The 24,207-nt window shown below is 42.7% G+C and overlaps 1 protein-coding gene across 4 annotated transcripts in view; it reads right to left on the bottom strand.

The window, feature by feature from the left end:
- The window catches only part of ABCC5 (ATP binding cassette subfamily C member 5), a 160,890-nt gene that overhangs the window by 50,867 nt on the left and 85,816 nt on the right, over positions 1-24,207 (bottom strand). For 3 of the 4 annotated variants that reach the window (XM_073896420.1, XM_073896437.1, XM_025877691.2), the window contains 6 exons: positions 7,685-7,842; positions 7,335-7,490; positions 6,507-6,654; positions 1,353-1,586; positions 1,027-1,200; positions 256-403 (listed from right to left, as the gene is read on the bottom strand). In XM_073896420.1, coding sequence (XP_073752521.1) covers positions 256-403; positions 1,027-1,200; positions 1,353-1,586; positions 6,507-6,654; positions 7,335-7,490; positions 7,685-7,842 — 1,018 coding nt within the window. Of the gene's footprint in view, positions 1-255; positions 404-1,026; positions 1,201-1,352; positions 1,587-2,019; positions 4,067-6,506; positions 6,655-7,334; positions 7,491-7,684; positions 7,843-24,207 lie in introns of those variants that run through there. The other variant, XM_073896447.1, reaches the window with a different exon arrangement.

The raw sequence follows: 24,207 nt of genomic DNA, 5'->3' as shown, positions 1-24,207 counted from the left end.
TTTGAAACTGAATGAATTGCTTATAACTAGCTTAGTTATCTTGGGGGAAAAAAAAACTCACAATTTTCTGGTCTTAATTTCCTCCTATGTGAGATGAGATTATGAGTTCAAGTCTCTAAGATCCCTTTCAATATAAAGATCATAAGATATTATAAGAAAATATTATGATCCTATGACATTAGGGTTCCTAGCAGCTAATGTGCTCAGGAAGCAAGGACCTTATACCACATGCACGTATGAAATCTGTAAACTCACTTTGAACAATTTGAGAAAATGCTTTGACCCAGGCATACATTTTAATAAATTTAATGTAAGTAAGGACTTCATTCATCTTCTGGACACGTTCATCTGTGGTGGTCACACATTTTCTCCTGAAATATGCAGTGATCCGTGATACAAACATCTGAAAGGAAAAGCGATGTCATGCCAAGTCAGGGCTTATTCAAATTTAAGAACTGTCTAGTCTTTCTGGGAAATAAATCTGTTTAAGATTATTATAAATAAAATGAGCATCGTGTAGTTGCACTGCCTTTTAATAAAAGTGGTCTTTTAAATTATAATAAAATATTATTTAATTCTTATCCCTTTGTAAGGAAGTTAAGACAAGTAAAGTATTTGTTTTCAGAGTAATTATGGTTATTGAGTGCTACCAAAGGGAAGCAGAAGAGTCATATCAGTTAGCAGCAAATTGAGACGAAGGGACTCAGACACTCCCGTGTTGTTAAGGGCAGAGTTCAGCTGCTGGCCTCCTCCTTCACTCAGACTCTCTTTTCTAAATCTCCTTAAGAGTCATGGCCTTTATTCACAGGACACCTTACTTCCTCTCAAGACAAAATTCTGCCTATAGGGACTGAACACTGTCTAGCTCTTTCCAGACTTTTCCAAACCAGGTACCTGCTCTGAGGAAATTTCCAATCAGAGATGTGACACCTCAGCGGCGCCTACTATATAAAACCTAGTGGAGAAGTTTAAGGAGAAGCTCATTTAAGGAGAAGCTGCTACGATACAGCAAGGAGGCTTACTCACCATTGCTGGATAAAAGAGGATAAAAACAGCTGATCCTAGGAAGCCTGTTGGTCCTAGTATAATTACGTTATAAATCATGCCTAAGATGGCAACAATGGGTCCTCCAGCCAACAAGCTGCCCACAGCAGCTGCTTCGAACATCCTCTGCCCATCGTTGGAGCACAGGTTGATGAGCTACGAGACAGAAAGAGCAGTGAGAGGACCCCGCGAGGACCCGGGCCACTTGTCTCAGGAGGAAGATGAAGGGCAAAGCAGAGATCCAACTGAAAGAAAGAGCTCAAGCTGGGAGCTTTCTCTCTGCCCTGAAGCAAACACCCCTCACTCACCTCACCCACAGACTTCTCTTTAATGTTCTTTAGCTTTAGGATCTTCTTAAATGCCATGGTTAGGATGGCGCCCCGCAGGCGGACACCAGTTCGGTAATTCAATGCCCAAGTCAGCGCGAGTGACCACGAGCGCACGACTTCCGTCAGAAGGAGACCCAGGACTAACAGCAAGCTGTACTTGAGGTTAGAGTCTGTGACCTGGGTGTATTCCAAGAGGTGTTTCACCACGAAGGCCTACAGGGAGAAACACACACCGCTGTCAGCATCTCCACGGCACCCACACACCACGCCGCAGTTTTATGTTAAGTTAGAAAGAGGAAGCAGCTCCACTGTGACAGCGCTACACACAGAAGCAGAGGAAGACCTTGAAGGACCAAATACGACTGGCGACTCGCCCGCAGGTATTTACTCAAGGCGGTTCGCAGGAGGTAGGCCTCACCTGGATTTTTTTCTTCCTTAAGGACACCACCAAAACCGTTCCTCTTTCTAATGTAACATAAACCTGTCCATAAGCTGAAATTAATTCTAAACACACGGTCATTAAAAAGTATATATTTGACCTTACTCCAGTCTCTCCACACATTGATACATGTCTTTAAATGAAATTAAGACCTTTTTTTTTTGGATCGTTTCAAACGTGCTTATTTGATAAAAAGGAACAGTGTACCTACAGTTGGACTGGGGAAGAGTGAGAAGTGCATTTGCAAAACATTCCTGAAAATAAACATCAGCAGTTTAATAGTACAGAAGAGAGCAAAACAAAGCAGACTATTCCAAAATCCAGAAACCCTCCCGTGGGCCCTCCCCACTCCCCACTCCCTCCCAAAAACGAAAACATGTTACCTCAGGTAGCATATGTCTACCACCACCCGCGGGGAGGGAAGGCAGCCAGCCCCCAAGAACCACCGAGTGCCACCTCCAGCTCTGAGGTCCTGCAACGCCGGAGCACACACTCACACAAGGCACATTCAGCGACAGGATTCAATACCAGCAAGTGGGAGGTAATGTACTTTTATTGAAAATGAAACAAAATATAAAATAAAAGTACCATCTTCAAAGAGTATCTCACAGACTGTACAACAGAAGGAGCATTGTGGTAACATACATGGGAACATACAGAGTCGAGTTTTTACAAGGCTGGCCATCTAACACGTCATCTGGCCTCCGACTGTTGTTTTCGCTACACACAGTGGAAATACAGAATAGAACCCATAGCTGTTGCCAGAGTCCGGAGTAGTACATCGAGCTGACGGCACTTAACCGATTAAGGCTCCTGAAGTTGCAGTGAGTCTGCAATGGGGTAGATTCTCCGGGAATAAGACCTTGCAGCTAAGGAAAGAGAATTAAAAAAAAAAAAAAAAAAAAAAAAAAAACAAAAAAATAAACCCCCCCCAAAGAGGAAACTTCTTTAAAAAAAAAAAAAAAAAAAAATCCCTGGGTGCTACTGGTTCAGCAGGCTGTGACGGATGACTTCTGTTCAGGACAGAATACAAAAATCTAGGCCTCAAGGAAAAACGGGGCGGCATTCTTCAGAGTCTTTTTTTCAAGTCCTTGCAGCTAAAATTGATCTTGCCAAAAATGAGAGAAAACAAACCACAACAAAAGAAAGCCAAACCGATCCCCCACCCTGAAGGAAGGGGAAAAAAAAAAAAAAAGAACGAGAAACCCCATCCACCCAACTACCCCGGATCCTTATAGCACAGGGTACTTGTAGGTGGGAGCCAGATCTGAACGACAGACAAAAATGGAGGCCAGACACACAATTGTCCTGAGGCGGTTAATGCTGAATTCCAGAACCCAGACGCTCTCTGGGTTAACTGGCATTTCTCATTTTTCCTGGAAGGAAATTAATACCAGATGTCCGCCAGATCCTAAGAGATCCCCACCAATCAGATTTCTGTCAAGCGTCAGTAAAGTAACCTGATCAAATAAATAGGAGATTTCAGATCCCGAGAACTATTGTATTCCACCTCTCCCCTCCCTCAGATTTTCAGGTTTATATCCATTGTTTGGGTCACCACTGCATACAGCTGGGTTGTTGGTCTACTAGCAAGAAGATTGGCTTCTTTTCCAGTATGCAATCCAAAATGTGGAACTGAGTCACTGAGTGGCAGGGTCAAAACCCCATTTTTCCTCACGTGAAGCAACTCAGTAAGATGGCGGTGCCGTAAAGCATTTTCTCACACACCTCAGCACTGATGGAACAGTCTCCAGAGGAAGGCGTGAAAGGACAGCAGGTTGTAGTTTGGGGTTCCTTCCTTCCCATACCTTTACAGTGCCATTTTTCAGCACTGGATAAGAGCATTAGTACCTCCCGGAGGTGGGGAGCCGGGGGAAGGTAAAAGACATAATGAAGCTTACATTATGTAAAATTTTCGGGGTAGGGGGGAAGAGGAAACAGCAGATTAAAGAATTTCCAACACATAGGGTTCTTAAAAAAAAACAATTACATTTCAAACCATTTTGTATGTATGGGATAAAGAAAAAAAGGTTTTCATGAAAAAATCCAACCAAAATTTAGTTTTAAAAAAGTTACAAACTTATCATTTAAACGTAAACAAACTGGGAGAAAAACTCGAGAGATTGTCAGCATAGCTGTCTGGCTGTGGAAAGCATTCCCAGTGAATAAACATTACCTTACCTGAACTCTTGGCGAGAGATTCTGCCCAGCTTGACTCTCATTCTGACCGCAGAATACAGCCATCCTGAAAATTCTAAAGAACAGCTTCTGTCACTGGTTCCACTACAGAGAGACTCCCCCCAAATCCAGATCCTGACAGCATCAAGCAAGCTGCAGCTGGGGAGAGGTTGGGAGGGTGGGAAACTTACCTCTCTAGAGGCTATTCACTGCCCTTTCCCCCAAAAGGCCCTTGAGCAGAGTTAGCATTCACCAAGGTACAGCACTGCAGGAGGTAGCCTTCTCTTGCAGATCTACAGGGTGGATGCTAATTCTTTACACAAAAATCATAGGTCAGGCCTGGTCTTTTTAAACTGTTCATATCCAAGAAGGCCACATATCATCTCTGTAACTTTAGCAAGTCTGGCCACTCATCTTAGGTCAGGACCATACCCTTAACCTTTCTGGTACTCCATTAACACTATTGTGACCTCTGGACACTCTGCACAGAGCACTGGTCCAATGGCATCACTGAAACCTTGGATCGTCCTGATGTATCGATGTCCGGCCAGTTAAAAAAACATACATACACATGAACTTGGGTCGTTTCATATATTCTGCATATGGCTACCAAAGTTCAGCGATGCCTGAGGGGAGAAAAGAAATAGCCCCCTATTTGGGGAGTCGGTTCTTACACAGATTTCTGCAAGAACAAACTAAGCCAGTTTGAAAGTTGTGCCATATTAGAAAATGTGCAAAAATCTAAAATGGGTGTTCCCTGAAAGGATTTAAATCCACAGAACAGAAGGTATGCTCATTGCTAGCACTAATCTCAAAACCAGGCTGATCCTTCAATTTCCAATTAAAAAGAAATTTATTTGAATTGGTACTCCAAAAAAAGAAGTTTGCTTTGCTTGTAGTTTTAAATCTTTTTATCATTTAGAGAGACTATGGATGGGACCATTGCTTTCTCAACTGTTCTAGGATGGGATCTTATGAAATAACACAGGCCTTAAGTTGCTCTTATGCAAGAGGGTAGAGAGAAGGAAAAGTGTGCGTGCTGTTTTCCTGTTAAAGGAAGGTTCTCAGTGTTCCCTGGTGCCTAGAAGACTTTACTAGAGTTAGCATTCCAGGATGCCATACCTTAAGAGAGAGATAAAGGAATATGCAGATGCTCAAGGGAGTGACTGTAGGCCCCCAAACTGAACATGCATAGGTAGCTTTTTTTCCCAAATAAAAAATTAAAATCTCAACAATTTATGGTATTTCTTCCTCTTTTTTTTTGTTTTGTTTTTTGTTGGTTTTTCTTTTTTTTTTTTTTTTCGGAAGGGGGAGCCAATGAACTTCTTGCACTGGCCAAATGGAATCAAGAAAGCCTATATACTGTGCTACCCAGCTCAAAGAATTCTACAGAAGATCCAGAGCAGCCACCAGCCCTGTAGTGAAACAATGACAGAAGCTCTTCTTGGGGGAAGCTGGTCCTATGAAAATGTTTGCCATTTTGGTCAGTAATATAATATTCACTTACATGGTCTCTCTTATTTAAAGCTTATACAAAAGTGTGTTAGTTGGTCAATTAATATAGAAACCTAATACCAGAAAAGTAGTGTTCTCTGCTTCAGAAAAGAGATCAGAACTTTTAAAAAGGCATCAAACATTTAGAAAAAAACAAAAAACAAACAAACAAACGACAACAACAACAAAAATAAAACAGAAAAACTGCAAATTAGTTTTACCTAATCACCATGCATCTTAGGCACATACTTACCAAACCATGAACCTCCAGCTTACCCACACACGGAAAACGCACAGTATAAGGAGTACTACTGCTCCGATGCCTCAGGGCAAATATGCAGAGAATAGATTTAATCAAAGTCTCAAGCATCAGGCAGCGCAGCAGGTGTCCAGGAAACAGTGTGAACATCACTCCCTCACCCACTCTGCTTCAGAACACACTAGGAAAACACCACGGCTGCCACCCCGACACCTGCCACACGATTTACACTATAAACCGACACTTAAAATAGACTCCAGCTTGGACTCTAAAAAAAAGCCTTGACGCTCCTCGGGTTTCTTCGGGCTCATTGGCCGTGGAACCGCCAAACACGTGACAGCTCTGCCTCCAGGCGTGTGGTGCGTCACCAGCACTAGCCCAGCCGCCTACGCCACACCACACTGCTCTCACCCACTCTCAGCACCGCCAGACACCTCTCCCCAAACCAAGACTGTCACTTCATGGCAACACGCAACAATGAAGCACCATCCTGCACAGAGCCGAAATCATTAGTGTCTTCACCCGCCCCAGGAAAGCGAGCCGCTTCCGGCTCTTCTCTGGCAACACGGCCCCTCATCCTTCCACCTGTGGACCAGCCACCATTCACTCCAAAATCAACCGTTCCCTTTCAACAGACCTAGAGGCATCACTAAGGCTGCTAACTGGCCCACCGGTGAGCACAACCCCTGCAACAAAACAAGAGTGTTAGAGCTGGCCGTGGCCGGGCCCCTGGAGACTGTCAGGAAGGATGGTTAGAACTTACTGGTCCACTGAAGCCAGCCAGCTGCGTGATCATCAGGCACACGATGGAGAGGATGAGCCTGGTGCGGCAGAAGGTCCACACAACCCTTCGGAGGGAAGCAGCGTCTGGCCCAGCTTCATTCAGCTCTTCTTGCCACAGTCTCTCTAGTCTTAACAAGGGCACATGTCCTCTGTTACACATCTGCCCAGGTGAACAGAGACCCGAGATTCCCTCCTGCCATTGCTTTCTGTCTCCAGGCTTTGACACCACTCACACGAGCCTCTTCTTTAAACTATGTACATGGACCTCACCTTCAGGGAAAAATACACCCTTTCTGGGCAGCTACGTATTTACCCTGTATAGGGAGGGAGCCTCTCGGGATATGGAAAATGATGAGAACCGAAGTCCTTCCTTCCCACCCAGAAAAATTATCCCTGAATAGAATTCGTTTCTGGCTAAGAACTTCCTTTCTCAAGGGCCCCCAACCCTTTCTGAAGGATCCTGTGGTCAAATGTAAAGTTGCAAACTAGATTTTAGTCATGATAACCAGCTACCACAAAAATGTATTCTGTCACAAGGCAGCAACATAATTTCCCTGTAGACTCAGGAAGAGAAGCGGGGCTGAGAGAGAGAGAGAAAGCCCGTGGTTAAAACAGGATTAAAGGTGAAATAGGAGATAAAGCAGAAGAGCAAAGAGAAAGTCATCCCCAGGCTACCCTCCCTCCGCAGGACAGCTCAGATCCTAAAAGAACACAGAGCTGAGGGCATCACACTGCCGGACCCCCCCCTCCTAGCTCAGGCCCTATGCACCCAGTATATGGGAGACAAGGGCAGACCAGAGAAGCCTACCTTCTGCAGTTCACATCGGAAGACTCGTACTTTGACAAAGACCACACGTCCTCCATTGAGAGCTCCCCCTTCCTGTGGGCCATGCGGGCCAGAGGAGAAAGCCAAGAAAAAGTCATGCAGGAGAAGAGCCCAGCATTGTCCACTGGGTGCTGGTGTCTAAGGAGAGAAAACCCAAAGCACAAAATTGTCAATGCATACAGAGAGGCTAGCCAGCATTTATGAGACACTGTTTCGTAAACAGAGCTCCTGGCTAAAAACGGGTCTTCCCAAATGGTCTAATCTTAGCCTGAATTTTCCAAAAACGCTTTTGGTGCTTCACAGACAAGTCATTAGCCGGTAGAGCCTCTTACTTGGAAGTGGTCCGGATGGGCTTCAGAGCACTTAAGCTATGATGGTACTTTCCCTTGGGATGTTCCTCATCCAGGATTCTGAGCTGAGAATGCATGGAGGCATCCAGGGAAAGGCCCTCAGCTCGGGCTGCTGTTTCCAAGGCATCTTGGCATTCCAACTGTTTCAACAGAGACAGAGAAGAGGGAAAAGCACGGTTAATGAACATCAGAAAAACAGAGGGGCAAATCTACCTGACAGAACAGCTCAAACTGCAAACCAGATTCATCTTACCTGAGAAATCCCAAGGGTCAGGGTTAAACAGGAACTTGTATGATAAGAACTTGCTTAAGAACATTCAACCAGTTACTTAAAACTTCTAAACTCTTGAGCACTTTTAGGTTCAGAAAAACTGAACAAAAAGCACAGAGAGTTCCCATATACTTCCTCATCTCCCTGTCTCTTCCCCATCTGTTTCCCCCATTAGCGACATCTTGCATTAGGGTGGGACATCTGTTACAACTGACGAACCAATATTGATATGTTACTATTGACTAAAATCCACAGTTTACGTTACATAAAATACACAGTTCACTCTTTGTGCTGTACATTCGAAAACTTACGTTTCCATCACCAAAATGTTCTCTCTTTCATTTCCCAATGTGGACTGAGAGTCAGTCATTGCCCTACTAACTGCAAATTCTACTGCCCATTTGTTATAACAAAAACTTCACAATCACCCCCAATTAAACAGCTCTGTCACACAGAAAAGCCAGTATATACACAAGTCTTCCCTATCTCTCCCTTATCAGCAACAGGGGCACAACGGGGGTTCTCACCCTGGCTGCCCAGCTAAAGAGCTCCAATACCCAGATGTATGCAGCATGAAGCACAAGGTCTCGTGAGTTGAAATACAGAGTTAACCGTATTTACCACTAAGCTTATAAATTCCAATTAATCACATTAACAAAAAGGCATATCACTCAAAGTCTAACTGAAGCAGAAGAGGGTGAGCCAAGAATCTGAACACTTCTAGCCTTGTTTACTCTAAAAGTAACTCAAAGTTTACCCCCTCCTGTTGCGGAAACAGAGGCATTGTTTTCCTCAGACAAGGATAATAAGTACGTCATCCTTTTCTCACATTATCACAAAAATTTCCAGCAATGACTGTGAAAGTGCAAGAAAGAATAGATGCCCAAATCAAGAAAAAGTTAAATGGTGCAGCACCTACCACACTGTGTCTTACACAAGGCAGAGTCTCGGTTTTTATGCACCACCTCATTTCCGAGAGAACAGTGGCCACTCAAATATTAGCAGAAATGAATTCGTATGTGGAGGTACCTGGATGTCTAGGCAGCTCTCTCCTCAAATACAATAGCTTTAGTTCACAACACAGTTATGCATCTTCAGATAAGATAAGGTACTGCTTAATATCAGGAAAGTACACAGCCTTGGCAACTGGGAAACACATTTTTGTCCTTTTGACAAAGGCAAGGTAGAGCAGTTTCAAGAGAATGAGAACACAACATGACAAATGAGTCAATACCAAGAATTAACTCTTACATAAAGTCTTTAGGTATAAGGTGAACACTTATTTCCTGGTTAGGGACTGTGGTACCTAACAATGAACTAAAGGCTGCTGAGTGTCAAGTACACAACAAAGGTAGGTTTTTTGTTTTTGTTTGGTTTTTGAACCTATAAGCTGCCTATAACCACAAGGAGAAGAAAACCAATGGGTTAAGAAAGGAGAAAGATACACTAAAAATCAAACATACCTACTATAAGAAAGTAGAAACCGGGACTATGTACAGAGTAGGTACAGAATGTTCTTATTTAGATATCCAAAGCTTCAGAAGAAGACAAAAATCAAAATAATACCACTTCAAATACACATTGGATATCTGCCAAAATGGACTATATGCTGGGCCTTAAGGCAAACCTTAAAGCAAAGACTGACATCACGTGGTTAGGTCTTGTCATTTTGATTTGTACTACCCTAATGGTTAATGATGTGGAACATCTTTTCCTGTGCTTATCTGCCACCTATAATTCTTTTTTGGTGAAGTATCTGTTCATTTTTTGCCCATTGTCTAAGTGGATTGTTTTCTTAGTGTTGAGTTTAGAGAATTTTTTATCTACTATGGACTCAAGTCTTTTGTCAGATAAACCAAATATATTTTCTCTCTTAATAGGGCCATTTACAGAGCACAAGTTTTAAATTTTGATCAAGCTTAATTTGTTGATTTTTTTGTTTTACGGATTGTGCTTTTTAATGTCGTGTCTACAAACTCTTCATTTAACCCTAGGTCACGAATATTTTTCTCCTATGCTTTCTTCTAAAAGTTTTACAGTTTTTACATTTAAATCCATCTTTCACCTTGAGTTAATTTTTGTATAAAGTGTAAGATTTAGATGAAGACTTTTTTTTTTTGCCTATAAATGTCCAATTATTCCAGCATCATAGGTAGAAGACTATCATCTCTTCCTTAAATTGCTTTTGTACCTATGTAAAAATCAGTTGGCCATACTTGTGTGGTTTGATTTCTGGGCTCTATGCCATTGACCTATTTGTCTATCCCTCCACGGATACCACTAACTTGATTACTGTAGTTATACATTAAGTCTTAAAATAGGGTCCTGTGATATCTCTAACTTTATTCTTCCTTTTCAAAACTGGTTTAGCTATCCTAGTTCTTTTGCCTTTCTAGGAGAACCAAGTTTGAGAGTTAAGAGAGTTTTATAAAATCTTCTGACATTGCAGCATCAGAAAAGGAAAACTTGGCATGCCATCTCTTAATATTCTCACACAAGAATGGCATAGTAGCATTAAGAAGAAACAAAAATTTTCACATCTTCTTTTATGCATTCTTTCAAGAAATGGCTTACTGAGCACCTACGTGCAAGACTGTTCCAGATGGGAATAAGAATAGGCCAATTTCTATGTGTATAGTACGCTAATTTTTCTTCATCTCTAAAATGCCAACTTACAGCTTTCAACAAAACCTATGAACAGAAATGCAAATGGACTTAACAACAAGATCCTCCTATTGCATGAGTTCTGTTCCTTTGGCTATATATAATGATGTCATGTTCCATCATCTCCTGGGTCACAAGTGACTTCCTGTGTTGGAGAATGCCAAATTCAGATGCTCTTTAAAAAGACTCAGATGATGGGGTGCCTAGGTGGCTGAGTTGGTTAGGTGTCCGACTCTTGGTTTTGGCTTGGCTCATGATCTCGTGAGATCGAGCCCCATGTCAGGCTCCGCACAGAGTGTGGAGCTGCTCAAGATTCTCTCCCTCTTCCTCTGCCCCTCCTCCCTCCCTCCCTCCTTTCCCCTTACCAAATAATAAAAATAAAAATAAAAATAAAAAGACTCAGATGAGAGTTGGCAGGCAAGGTTTCATTACCCCAGACATACCATGAGTACTATACCAGCATTACCAAATGCCTGCAACATAACAGAGACTGAGGCCACTTGTACTGCTTTTAATTTTAGAACAAGGCACTCAGTATAATTTTATCCTGACAAAGATAAACCCCCATAAAAGCGGCTGAAATTGCACAATCCCCCAATTTTCACAAAATAATAAAACGTGGAGCAGGCATTCCCACAGCATACATACAAAGAAGGCTACATTGTTGACCTAAGAGAATCGAAAGTTGCCACTCGAAGTGACCTACTTTCCAAGTCATACCCCATTTTTCCTATACTGCTTCCTATACTGTCTACCTTGCTTTCATATCTCAGTGCCTAGCTGAGGACAAAGAAATACCTGACAGATGCACCTAGCTCCTCCAGAGATAGGTCTCTCAAAATAATAAGCAACAGATGTTTTAGCTGTTGGCAAGGATTCTCGAATGTTAAAAAATCAAGAGAAAATCCTCTTTCTCCAACAAAACTATTTTCTCTTTGGTCTTAAAATATTAATACCTCCATAGGTAGACTTTTCTCACAATTGGAGGCCACTGTTGAAGTACAGTGATTTTGAATATGGATGTTAGAAGCAGGTGACATGGGTTCAGGTGCTGATTCTGCCACCAACCTTCAGCATGTTACCTAGCCACCTCAAGCTCTGTTTACTCATTTTTACAATGGTGCATGCACCCATCACAGTGTTGAGAGGAACTAATGGGATAATGAAAAGTACTTAGCAAAGTATGGGCATATAATAAACATTTTGTACGTATTAACTATATTACCCATTTATTCATCTGATAAATCTTACAGCCTATCTCAACTATTTCCTCTTTCCTTTAGCTTTCCCTGACTCTTTTATTTATTTATTTTTGCAGTTGTTATTCTTCTTTCTTTTTACAAACTCTTGTGCCAAGTGCTAACTCTTTATAGATGCCAGCAAGGGAGGTGCTCCGCTGGATACAAACCCAGACTCAGAAGGAGCTTGCCTAAGAATGGTTTGGCACCAGGTTCCCCAACAACGTGTGTGATGGGTGAGGGGGCCGGCCCCCTTTCTGGCCCCGCCCTGGTCCCCCTGCGGAGGGGCAGTCTCCATGGGCCAGTCCCAGAACCCAAGCGGTTGGGGTGGCCCCCCTGCAGGGATGGTGGGAAACCAGCTACCCCCGTCCAACCAAGGCCCAGCGGTGCTGTTGATCCTTTCACCTGAGCCAGATTCTCACTTAGAGGAATTCAGTCATAATCTCCTGACTCTTTTAGGATCAGAAAATTTATTTCCTCCCTCCTGTGTCTTCCCTACACCTGTACCACTACAATGGGTTGCTTCTGGTAAGAGCTCCTGGAGTGTAGGCTCCAGTGAAGTGAGACATTACTCTTGTTTGTATCCCTGGCCTCTGACACAGTATACAGCTTGGGACCTATTTTTCAAATGTCAGTTAAAGGGCGCCTGGGTGACTCAGTCATTTAAGCATCCAACTCTTGATTTTGGCTCAGGTCATGATCTCAGTGTTGTAAAATCAAGCCCTGTGTGGGGCTCCGGAGCTAAGTGAGGAGGCTGCTTCTGATTCTCCTTCTCCCTCTGCCCACCCCCACATGCTAACTCACTTGAGCACACTCTTTCTCTCTTTCTCTCTCTATCAAAAAAAAAAAGCCAATTAAAATACCTTCATGTTGGCTCACAATCTGCATTATTATCATTTAATACTCTGTGATATACCACTGAGGAATCTTCTTAATCATTCTCTTTCTGTTTAGATTCTCCACTGCTTTGCTTATTATTAACAGTATGATAAATAATTTATTTTTTTCTTTCTGGATTACTTAGGATAAATTCCTAAATAATGGGGGATTACAGGATTAAAGAGCGTAGCTCCTAGCAATTAGCCATCTATCCCGTTTGCTCAATTAACTTTATTATACAATCTGTATTCCAGTATTATTGCAAAAGAGAACTGTTGCTTTGCAGACTGGTCCCTGCACATGCATGCAGGGCAAGGAGAGCCTGAAGAAAGAGGCAGATCACTCCACACTGGTAGGTGGCAAGTTTAATAAGCAAGGGAATTTACATGAGGCTTATCTTAGGCAGCCACAGGACGAGTGGACCTCTGTGCCTGCCCACCAGATCGTTAAGAGTTTATGCAGAGGCCTTAACTGGGTTTAGTCACATAAACCATGTAATGGTCTCAACACCACACTACTATCTCACAGCTGTCTTGGGGACAGTTCTCTGGAGTGGGGAAGGCAAGCAGAAGCTACATTCCAACAACAGGGGAGGTCAGGAGCCTGTGATTGCCTAGGTGGAGCTCACAGGTCAGCGGGCAATCATATCCTCCTGACGACCTTCCCTAACACTCCAGCCTTCACAACCAGCTCTTACAATCTCACATGCCCCGCCCCTTACACAATGTGCCCTGAGTAGTCAGCAAGAGGTTTCCCTCGCATGGAGGTAGCCCCCTTGGGCGGCTATCTGGCTGCACTGGAGGCAGATGCCACAACCATAACACAAGCACATAAAAGAGAAAATACAGATTAAGATAATGATTCCCCAAATCAGTGCTAACTTTTCCACCAAGAGCCCCACGTTCCGAGCCACTGATTTATTAAGTCCCCTAGGCTGGGGGTCGGATCACTCAGGTCATTTACTTGTGCCCCCGTGTGATTTAATAAAAATGATACATTAGAGACTCATCAGGTATGAACACACAGCATTCTGTTTGGCTAACGGCACAGGTGCCTCCTGGCAAGGCAGTAACAATGTCCAAGGCCATTCTATTTTGGAGGACAGCTTTTCTCATTAGAGACACTCAGTGTTCAGTAAGGGCAGGCATTGCGGGCTGTCACTTCTGTAATGTCCTCCAGGCCAGCGGAGGGAATAAAGAAGGCGGCCAAATGATTATATCAGTGGAAAACAGAATATACCCACCCAGCCTTGAGGAGAGGGAGGCTGGCAGCTTTGGGAACTTGACCTGGTTGTACACACCGTACGTACTGCTAGGGAGGCAGCACTGTTAGGCATGAGGGGATGGACCGGGGCTGGGACAGGCCAGACCAGGATGCCCACCTCTTCCCCTCTTTCAATAACACATGCTCCATTCCAGGCCTGGTGGGTTTCAACAACAGGATCCCAGTGGAGACTGAATAGTTCGTCATCCAGGGATGTGAACTAAGTCACCAATCCAGGTGGGACCTCTCATTGCAAATTCCAGTAGATGACACCTTTCCAGGCACGATGGGGCTTGGTGTTCTCAGCAGCACAGCACGTTGATCCATGGTGAAAGTTGGGACAATGGCTATTTACCATGCCATCCATACCTTTATAATGCACCCTGTTGGGTGCCTCAGCAGGGGTCCCCAGTCTGGCATATGGGACAAGTGGCCCTACTGGTTGATCATACAAATGTACTATATGGGACAGTACTTGAATCCACCTGGCCAAGGTGGTTTTATCTATTAGTAATTAAATCTGCTGCTCTAAGATTCCATTTTTCCTTTCTACCAACCCTACTACTTGCAGGTTATAGAGGCAATGGAACCTCCATTCAATGTCATGTTCTTTTGCCCAGTCTTCAACATCATGACCTTTGGCAAGTGACCCCTGATCACTGTCTAGTTAATTGAGGATATCTGTACATGGTACTCAGCTTCTCTAATTCCCTCATGGTGGCAGCCCAGTTTGCATGGCAACAGGGCAAAGCTTGTGTGCACACAAACCAAGGCACATTTAGAACCCTCACTCTGACAGAGGGGGCCAATATAATGAATTTGCCAATCTCTCACAAGCTGGGAACTGCAACGGACGGCCCCAGATTCCTTTGGCAGTTGCCTTGGGTATTGTCTGGAACACAAAGAACATGCTGTTCCTACAGTAACCACATCACTGTATTTCAAGGGCAACCTGGCATCCTCAGCAATACACCACCCCACCTGGCCACAACGGGCACTGCTCCCCCTATGCACTCAGTCTGCCGTATCTATCTACTGAAGGACCCATACCTGAGTCAGGGCATCAGCCTCTTAACTGCCAGGGGGTGTCAGTACCTTATAAGCTGGAAGATGTTGAGGACTGCCTCAGGCTCTTGCAGGTGAACCCAAATGTCCCCCCCCCAACACACATCCTGACCACATAAAGGCCCACTGATAATCATCCACTTCTCAGCTTCCCATTGTCCAAACCACAGGGTTAATTCCTTTAGAACAGCCCAAGAGTTGGTGCAAAGGGTTAACAGCTAGGACTCATGAAAGATCACCAGCCAAACCACTCTGAGTTCGGCCCACTGGCTGTTATACTGGCTGCTGCCTGAGAGGCTCTACCTGGAGGAGTGCTCTATCCACTGCTAGAAACTACTGGTGTATGGGGTTATAGCAGGTTTCTGCTCCCTCACACAGCTGGGACCGAAATCCTAGGGGCACTCTCTCCTTCTGTTGTCTCTGCCACAGTTCCTGACCCATATCTTCCAGAGTCACAGACACATCTAACTCAAATGGCAGTCCTGCTTGGGAGATGCCCAGAGCTTTAATCTACTTCACTAGATTTTTGTCTTCTCAAAGGAGGTGAGCTGCTCTGATCCCCAGTCCCACACATGCCCTTTCTTTATCAGGTGGCATAAGGGGGTGGAGGCACTGTGTCAGGTGGCGAATGAAAGTCTTCCCAAACTCCCAAACCTCTACAAAGGCTTTTAGCTCTTTCACCTTCTTAGGGGATGGACAGGCTTGCACCTTATTAGTACAGTTTCTGGGATAATGCCCAACTTGACTCCCAAAAACTCCACAGCAGTGCCTGGGGCCGTAAATGTTCTATGGGTACACTCCTATCCTCTGCCTCACAGGTGTTCCAGCAAAATCTGCAGAGCGGGTCCTGCAGCAGAGGCAAGTCTCCACAGGGTAACATTATATCATCAATGCAAGGGGCCCACTTTACTGCTGTGGAGAAGGAGAACAGGGACAAGTCTCAGGCTACCATTCCATGACACATCGTGGAGCTGTGTGTGTAGCCTTGGGGAAGCACCCGGAAGTTCCATCATTGCCTCTCACGTGAAGGCAAACCGATCTTAGTTATCAGAAACCTGTACTTGTCAGAGTCTTTTCCATGAATCTCTTTGAAGATGAAGCACTTTTGCAGGAACACTTTTGCAAAAGCATCAGAATAAAACAATAAACGTCTGTAAATGACAAAAGACTTAAAAATGGCCAGGGTTAAAGATCTGATGAGAGTTTATTACAATCTGACGGACAAAGAAACTTGGTTATTTCTGTGACATCCTTTATAAAATAATAGCTAGAATTACGACTGAACGTTATATCAGGACATATCAGATTTTTAGGAATTTTGTGTAATTTCTGGAACAATGCAAGAAAGTTTAGCATCACTTCTTATTTGACAATGCTTCCCATGAAATTTACCATGCCAAATAAGCCTAATTAGTTCAATGTCTTCCTTTCACAAGGACAGAGAACACATCTTCTGAGATGTTCCAGGGACTCTGTGAAAAATCCCAAAGTTAGTTCAAAGTCAACAAGACTTCTTTAGAATTTGATTTATGGGAAGTTTGTCAAAAATATCAAAAGGCTTAAAACACTTGATTAGATTATAGGCTGCTGTGAAACAATACTTATTCATTTTGCCAAAGTGACAGTTAAAGACTTCAAAAGCTAATACAGAAAGTTACAGAATTGTAAAAAACTTAGCTCTTTTAATATCAAAGACTTGATAAAGGTAACATGAGGCACAGGAAATTATTTCCATAAAACAGAATCTTTGTTTTCTAGGCAGATTACTTGAAAGGTAAAGAAAAACCGTTCACAATCTCATCAAGAATGGACCAATAATCCAAGAAAACTTTGTCCTTTTAGCAGATGAAGTAAAATTGTTTCAGTTTTACATGAGTACATTATTGATATTAAGACTTAAAACTGTCATGTGATGAGCCCTGGGTGTTATACGCAACTAATGAATCATGGAACTTTACATCAAAAACTAATGACGTATTATATGGTGACTAACTGAATTTAAATAAAAAAATAAAGTACATTAAAAAAAACCTTAAAACTTTTTTCCTTTAAGCCAATTAAATAGAGTTCTTTTACATAATAATTTTGATAATGCCCTCTGGAGACAGAACACCACATGTATAATACATATCCACAGACACACATAACATGCAGATAGACACAAACAGAGATCCCAGAGCTTTCATTCCAAAACTCTAGCCATGAATCAGATACCACTCACGTGGCTAAAGCTTTTTGGGGCAAGGGAGCTTCTATAACAGTCTGTATTTTGAAAAGCCTCTTTTTTCCCCATTTATAAATTTAGCCTCTGTGGGCAGTGTTTTGGTTATCTCCTGGGGTGTTTACATTCCAAAGACATGATAAAATTTACAACTTCAAGGGGGGACAGAAAGACTGCAAGTTTTCTCCTAGGAGTTTTTTGAGTAATTGCTATTTAGAACTTTCCTCTGTAGTAGGGGTTGGACAGCACTGGCGCTTTGTCTCTTTCACTGTCAATCACCACAATATCATCCCTTTCATTCTGTTCTCTTCACTTTTTAGCAATCCCCCTCTTAGAATCCTAATCAGGCTTTGTCACAAGTGCTCAGACCTCAATCCACAGCAGCCTGCACCCTCCTAGCTTTGCAAAATGGCACACTAGGATCTCTAACTTATTATCCTGCTCTCCCACCTTGTCTGCCATTCCCAAAGGTAGTAGGGTAGCGAACAGGTGCACATCGTTCTCTAACTTCAGCCCTTTCTAACGCAAGCTTCAGTCTCTAGCTGGGCATCAGTGGCCAGCAGAGCTGCCCACAGTAAAGATCAGCTCACTGTGGCAGCCATTCCTTTCCCTCCTTTGCCGCATTGTGCTATGTGTAGTTTCTCAAAAGCACATCAAACCCACTGGCATTTTTAGGGCATCCCAGTACTCGCGTGGTGGGCTACAAGCATCTAACATATAGGCCACGACTCTCCACATCAAGGTTGATAGCCAACCAGGGATTTCCCTCAAGGAGGATGCCTCTTTCCAGTGGCCATTTCTTTGGTCTTCTGGCTGGTTTGCCAATTGTTGGTTTGTAAACTGGTCCCCATACACACAAGGAGATATCAAAGAAAGAGGCAAACCATTCAACTGGTAGGTGGCAGGTTTAATAAACAAGGGAACTTACATGCAAGACTTTTCTTGAGTGGCCACAAGATGAGTAGATCTCCACTCCCACCTGCCAGAATCTTAAAAGTTTATATAGAAGCACTAACCAGGTTCAGTCATATATACAGTCCAGGTGGTCTCCACAACATATGGTTATCTCAAGGCTGTGTCCCTGGGGCAGCTTCTGGGAGAGAGGAAGGCAAGTGGCAGCCACATTCCAAGGACAGGGGTCGGGGATAAGGAGCTTCCCATTGTAAGGGTCCAGCTCACAGATCAGTTGGTAGTTGCATCCTCTTGATGACCTTCCCCCAACGACCGTTAGCTTTAGTACTTTCAGTTTTATTTTGTTGACCTGAAGCTGCCTCTATCCCACCGTCCCTGGGGCTTTAGCAAGAAATAGAGGAAGCTAGTGCAATCTTCCTTATTTGTAGCCAGATCTCAGCCAAGCATTGTTTCAAGTACTTTATAGATACTAACTCATTTAAATCCTCATAACAACTCTAGGAGTAGGTACTATTATTTCTCCTATTTTATAGCTGAGGAAAGGGAGACACTTAGATGTTAAGTAGCAGCAGGGATTTGAATCCAGGCTCCAGAGCCGAGGCTCTTAATGACCATGCTACATTCCTTTCAAAGAAAAAAACAAGCAAATAAACCGTCACTGTACAAGATGACCTCAAATGTTCCTTTCTAGACATCGCTCCTCTTTTCCCCAGGATGAGTATCAGATTAAAATAAACTCTGACTCTCTCAACTAACCTCATGATAAGCAAATAGTAGTTTCCAAAGTCAAAGTCAAAAGGACATGATTAGAACACTAGAATGTAAATAAACTTTTACTTAATTGCAAAAATGTACTTCCTGATTATTTCTAAATCAAAGGTAAACAGATGTTAAAAGATAGATACATTATAGACTTATACTGAAACATAAAATAAAATTATTTTTATACCACCCTGCCAGTAACTGCACAGATGTCTCATCCTTCTAACTATTCTACTGGCCTAAATTCTTCTCTCTAGGCTTCCTAAAAAAGCTTACCTGGCCAAGAATGCCAGGAAAAAAAAAAAAGTATGTCTATTCAAAGGTAAAAATAAACAGATCCTACCATATTAACATTCTGTCAAGTGAGTTATCAACATTCTAAGGTTGGATGGATTAAAAAATGGAAATGAACCAAGAGAAAAGACTTAATATATTCAAACCATAAGGGCTTACTATACGAAAGCATAAATAATATAACTGGGTAGAGAAACATGATTCAGTGAATACTGTTGGGACAAACAAATAACAGATTAAAGATGAATTAATTGAGACTGAGGTTTTACTATGTGACACTGTGATTTATAAGAATATATATTTGGTAACTCAGATAACCAAAATATATTTTCATATATATTTGGTCTTCATCAACAGTTACTGGATCAAAACCCCTACTACTCCAAAACCCCTTAGAATTTCCTAAGTGCTGAGAGTGATAAAGGTGTCTTTTATTGTCTTAATGAAAGTGACTTTTGGACCCCATCCAAGGTTGGGGGCTGATTGCTGGAAGAACCAACCACATCATTAAAGGGTTAAAACTTTCAATCTTGCTCCCCACCATGGGGCTGCAGGTTGAATCAGCCAATGGCCAATAACTTAGTCAATAATGATTATGTAATGAAATCTCCATAAAAACTCAAAAAGACTAGGTTTGGAGAGCTTCCAGGATGAGGAACACATGGAGATTTGGAGAGACTGGTGCACCTGGAGGTCCACGCCCTTTCCCCCCATCTTGCCCTGTGTTTCTCTTCATCTGGCTGTTCATATCTTTTATCACAACCTTTAACAAACTGATAAATCTAAGTAAGTGTCTCCCTGAGTTCTGTGAGCTGCTCTAGCAAATTAAAAGAACTTTAAGTAGGAGGTTGTTGGAACCTCCCATCTGTAGCCAGTCGGTCAGAAGTATAGGTAACAAACAACCTGGGGCTTATGACTGGCGTCTGAGGTTGTGGAATGGAGGGCAGTCTTGTAGGACCGAGCCCTTAACCTGTAGAATCTGATGCTGTCTCAGGATTAGTGTCAGAATTGACGTGAACTCTCAGACATCCTGCTGGTGTCCAAGAATTGCTTAGTGTTGTGTGTAGGAGATGACCCCCACACTGGACACTAGAAACACCAACATCTAAAAGACACACCATACATTAATCTATCTGGGAGTAACTCCAAAAAGTTACATTAAAAAGATGAAATAAATAGAAGAGAACTAAATAGCTTATTTAAAAGCTGAGCTATGGGAGGGAGAATCTCCATTTTCCCCCAAAGCCAGAAACTCATCAAAGGCAGGATGGATGGTTTTAAATATAAAAAGGAAAACTTTTGCATAATTAAATTAACATTAAGGGGAAGGGGAATAAAGCTACAGTAATGACACGCTCACTAATACATTTGAACAGCCAGCTTTTACCGAACAGTGTATGATTTTTTTAATGCATTCATTCAACAAGTACTTACTGAAAGGCCTACTATGTGCCAGGCACTGCTCTAGGTGCTGGGGATGCAGGAGTGAACAGACAGACCTCACACCTCTATATCACTACCTTCATGCAGGTTACATTCTAGTATTTATAAAAGGCCCAAATCCAGAATGATCTACCAAATTCGTTCAAAAGTTTCCATCTCTCAGCCTCTAAATTCAATGTCACCAATTGAAAAATCTAAATTTTAAGATACAACCCTATATACCTCCAATACAAGGAGGGAAATGCTAAGACAAACGTACATCATCTGAACATTGAACTGATATTTAATATGCCACTGGCAGGTACTCAGGAGAGCACTCTACATGCTCCTTTTTTTTTTTATAATAGTAATGTATGAAGGAAAATTTTCAAAGAGAAAAATAATTTTTTTTAAAGATTTTATTTATTTATTCATGAGAGACAGAGGAGGAGAGAGAGAGAGGGAGAGAGAGAGAGAGAGAGAAGCAGAGGGAGAAGCAGGCTCCCAAGGAGCAGGGAGCCCGATGCGGGACTTGATCCCAGGACCCTGGGATCATGACCTGAGCCGAAGGCAGACGCTTAACCATCTGAGCCACCCAGGCACCTGAGAAAAATAATTTAAATTCAATGGTTTATTAGGAACAAAATACCTAATGCAAAATTAATGGCTAAACTACATTAGATCAAGTACATCAGCTCAGTGCTGTCCAACAGAAATATAATGCAAGCAATAAATGTAATTTAAGTTTTCCTAGTAGCTACATTTTTAAAAAGGTGAAATTAATTTTAATAAAAGATTCTACTTAATCCAATAGATAGAAAATATTATCTTTTAAATATGTAATCAATGCAATTATAATAATGTAAAATTACTTACATTTTAATGTAATATATGTAATAAATAGTACATTATATAATGCGAACATGTAATAATGCAAACTATTTTTTTTTAAGATTTTATTTATTTATTTGAGAGAGAGAATGAGAGAGAGAGAGCACATGAGGGGAAGGAGGGTCAGAGGGAGAAGCAGACTCCCCACCGAGCAGAAAGCCCGATGCGGGAGTTGATCCTGGAACTCCAGGATCATGACCTGAGCCGAAGGCAGTCGCCTAACCAACTGAGCCACCCAGGCGCCCTGTAATAATGCAAATTATTAATGAGATGCTTTACACTCTTTTCTTGTACCAAGTCTTTGAAACCAGGGTGTATTTTATATATCTAGCACATCTCAACTCACACTGCACATGTTCAGCAACATGTGGCTACAATATTACAGGGTACGTAGTCCCTTGGTTCTCAAGGGAGGGTGATTTTGCTTGTCCCAGGGGCATTTAGCAATGTTCGGACACATTTCTGGTTGTCACAACTGTGCACCCAGTGGATAGAAGCCAGGGATGCCGCTGAACATCCTACGATGCACAGAACAACCTCCCACAACAAAGAATTCTCTGGCCCCAATGTGTCAGTAGTGCTAGGGGTAGCCCTAGATGGCTAACGAGCTTACATAGTTAGGATTTCATGTATGCTGATCTAGGGGGATGTATTTTATGAGGCCTACTTGTTATGTTACAGTATTTTAAATCCTTTTTATAAGTAATTTTGGAAAGCTTCTCCTGAGATGGGATAAGGACACCCATTCCTCTTTATTCTCCTAAACACGCACTGCAGGCTGAAAGGCTCTCCGCAGCGGGATGACTCGGCCAGAGAAAGGCATCTGCAGCAGTTGATACGTTCCAAAGGGAAAAATACTGCTTGATCCAGGGACTCAGAAAACATGAAACAAGGAAATACTACTGCCACTTATATCTTCCTGAGGATTATGTAGCTAGGAGACGCTGAGCATTTATTTATCCTACTAAGGTGATGCTGATAGGGCACAGTGGAGGCGGGACGGGGGACTGGGGAGCTAAGGGGCCTGAAATCCAGGTTCTGCTACGGTTCAAATAAAGGTCAGGGAAACACATGGTCATATTCCTGTCTACCTGGTGAGGGAAACAAGAACTCTTTGACCCATAAGCAAACGGAGATCCTTGCATAAGAGACTTCCCCTCCGCGGTGCACACTAGCACCATCCCCATGGCTGTGATAATTGGCGCACCTATGACACAGCATGGCCGCCGCTTAACTAGTTGGCCCCATCTCATTTTAACAGGCTGCCAGAGCGGAATGTCTGCTGACAGGGCAACCATGGGCTTTTCCCTGCATGGAGGCCCCTGGGACAAGGTACCAGGGGCCAGAAATCATTCCCCAGGCTGCACAATCCCTTCCTGACAGCAGGACAACAGCGGGGCAGCCTTCCTAAGCCCAGGGGCTGAGGATTCATCCAAGTTGTTCCTGAATGCAGGGAGGGCAGGAATCAACTGGCAGTGGAGAGGCGCCTCTCGGCTTCCAAGGGATTAAAGGCTGCAACACTCTTGTCTGGCACACTCCACAAAAAAAGCGGTATTTGGGGCACCATCAGAATGGACTGGCCTCAGATCCTACAGCACATTCTCCCTCTCCTCTCCTTAACTCAAGATCTTAACACAGACTCAGAATGAGCAGCCTCTTATAAACCTTTCTGGCCCAAGTAAAAGCTTTTCTGTAGGTGTCCCTGCCCTATAGCTGCCTTTATGACAAACATCTAGACAGACAAACTTATTAAAGGGAACTCTTATATCATCAAGAGACTCAAAATATTAAAAATTAAATTAAAAAGAAATTAAAGTTTTCTTTTAAATTAGAAAAGAAATTAAAAAGGTGATACTCTCCCAAGACCAGCTGACTTCAGGCATTCCCATCCTCCCTACCTCCAACAAGGCAAAGAGAACTACAAAGGACATTTCCTCTCCCAGTTCTCAACCCAGCCGTACTCCAGTGGGTTAGGAACATGATCTTGACTATCTCAGACTCTTCCCTTAAGAACTTCCAAATTAGTGGCCACTTCAGTCCAGGTGAATAGCAAAATTCTAGAAGGCAACCTTCAAGAGTTCATCCATAAGACCAATGGATAGAACTTAACACCAACATCATGGTAAACAGGTATTTTTCTGCAGTTCATAATCTAGCATCTTCCAGTAATTGGCAGGAATTTGAGGGCTTTTAGTTGTTTCATAAGCTAAATTCCAAGGAATTTATTCAAAGTTCAAAGTTCCTATTATGCTGGGGTGTGAGATTAAGGTTATTACAATGATAAGGTCTCAAAGGATTAAACTGAAATTGAACCAGAGGAGAAAAAAAGACTTACAGGAAACACTTGGAGCCCCATTGGTTGAAGGGATAAGAAGAAACTTTATTCCATGAGATCTACAGCAGAGGTTCTCTGCGCTGGCTACATATTAGGATCACAAGCACAGCTTTAAAACAACACGGATGCCTGAGGGCTACTCCAGAGACTGGTTTAATTGGTCTAGGATATGGCCCTGCATAAGCATTGTTTTTAATGTTCTTTAAGTGATTTTAATATGTAGCCTAGACTGAGATTTAGATAGTAGAATTTTGCTCTTCTGCATCTGATAAAATCTCTTCAAGACTG

The sequence above is a fragment of the Callorhinus ursinus genome, unplaced genomic scaffold (genome assembly GCF_003265705.2).
Source record: "Callorhinus ursinus isolate GAN/ISIS: 27379988/994484 unplaced genomic scaffold, GSC_fseal_2.0 scaffold1, whole genome shotgun sequence".
Classification (NCBI taxonomy): Eukaryota; Metazoa; Chordata; class Mammalia; order Carnivora; family Otariidae; genus Callorhinus; species Callorhinus ursinus.
Note: the sequence above shows the minus strand (reverse complement) of the source record. Positions and strands in the feature narration are given on the sequence as shown.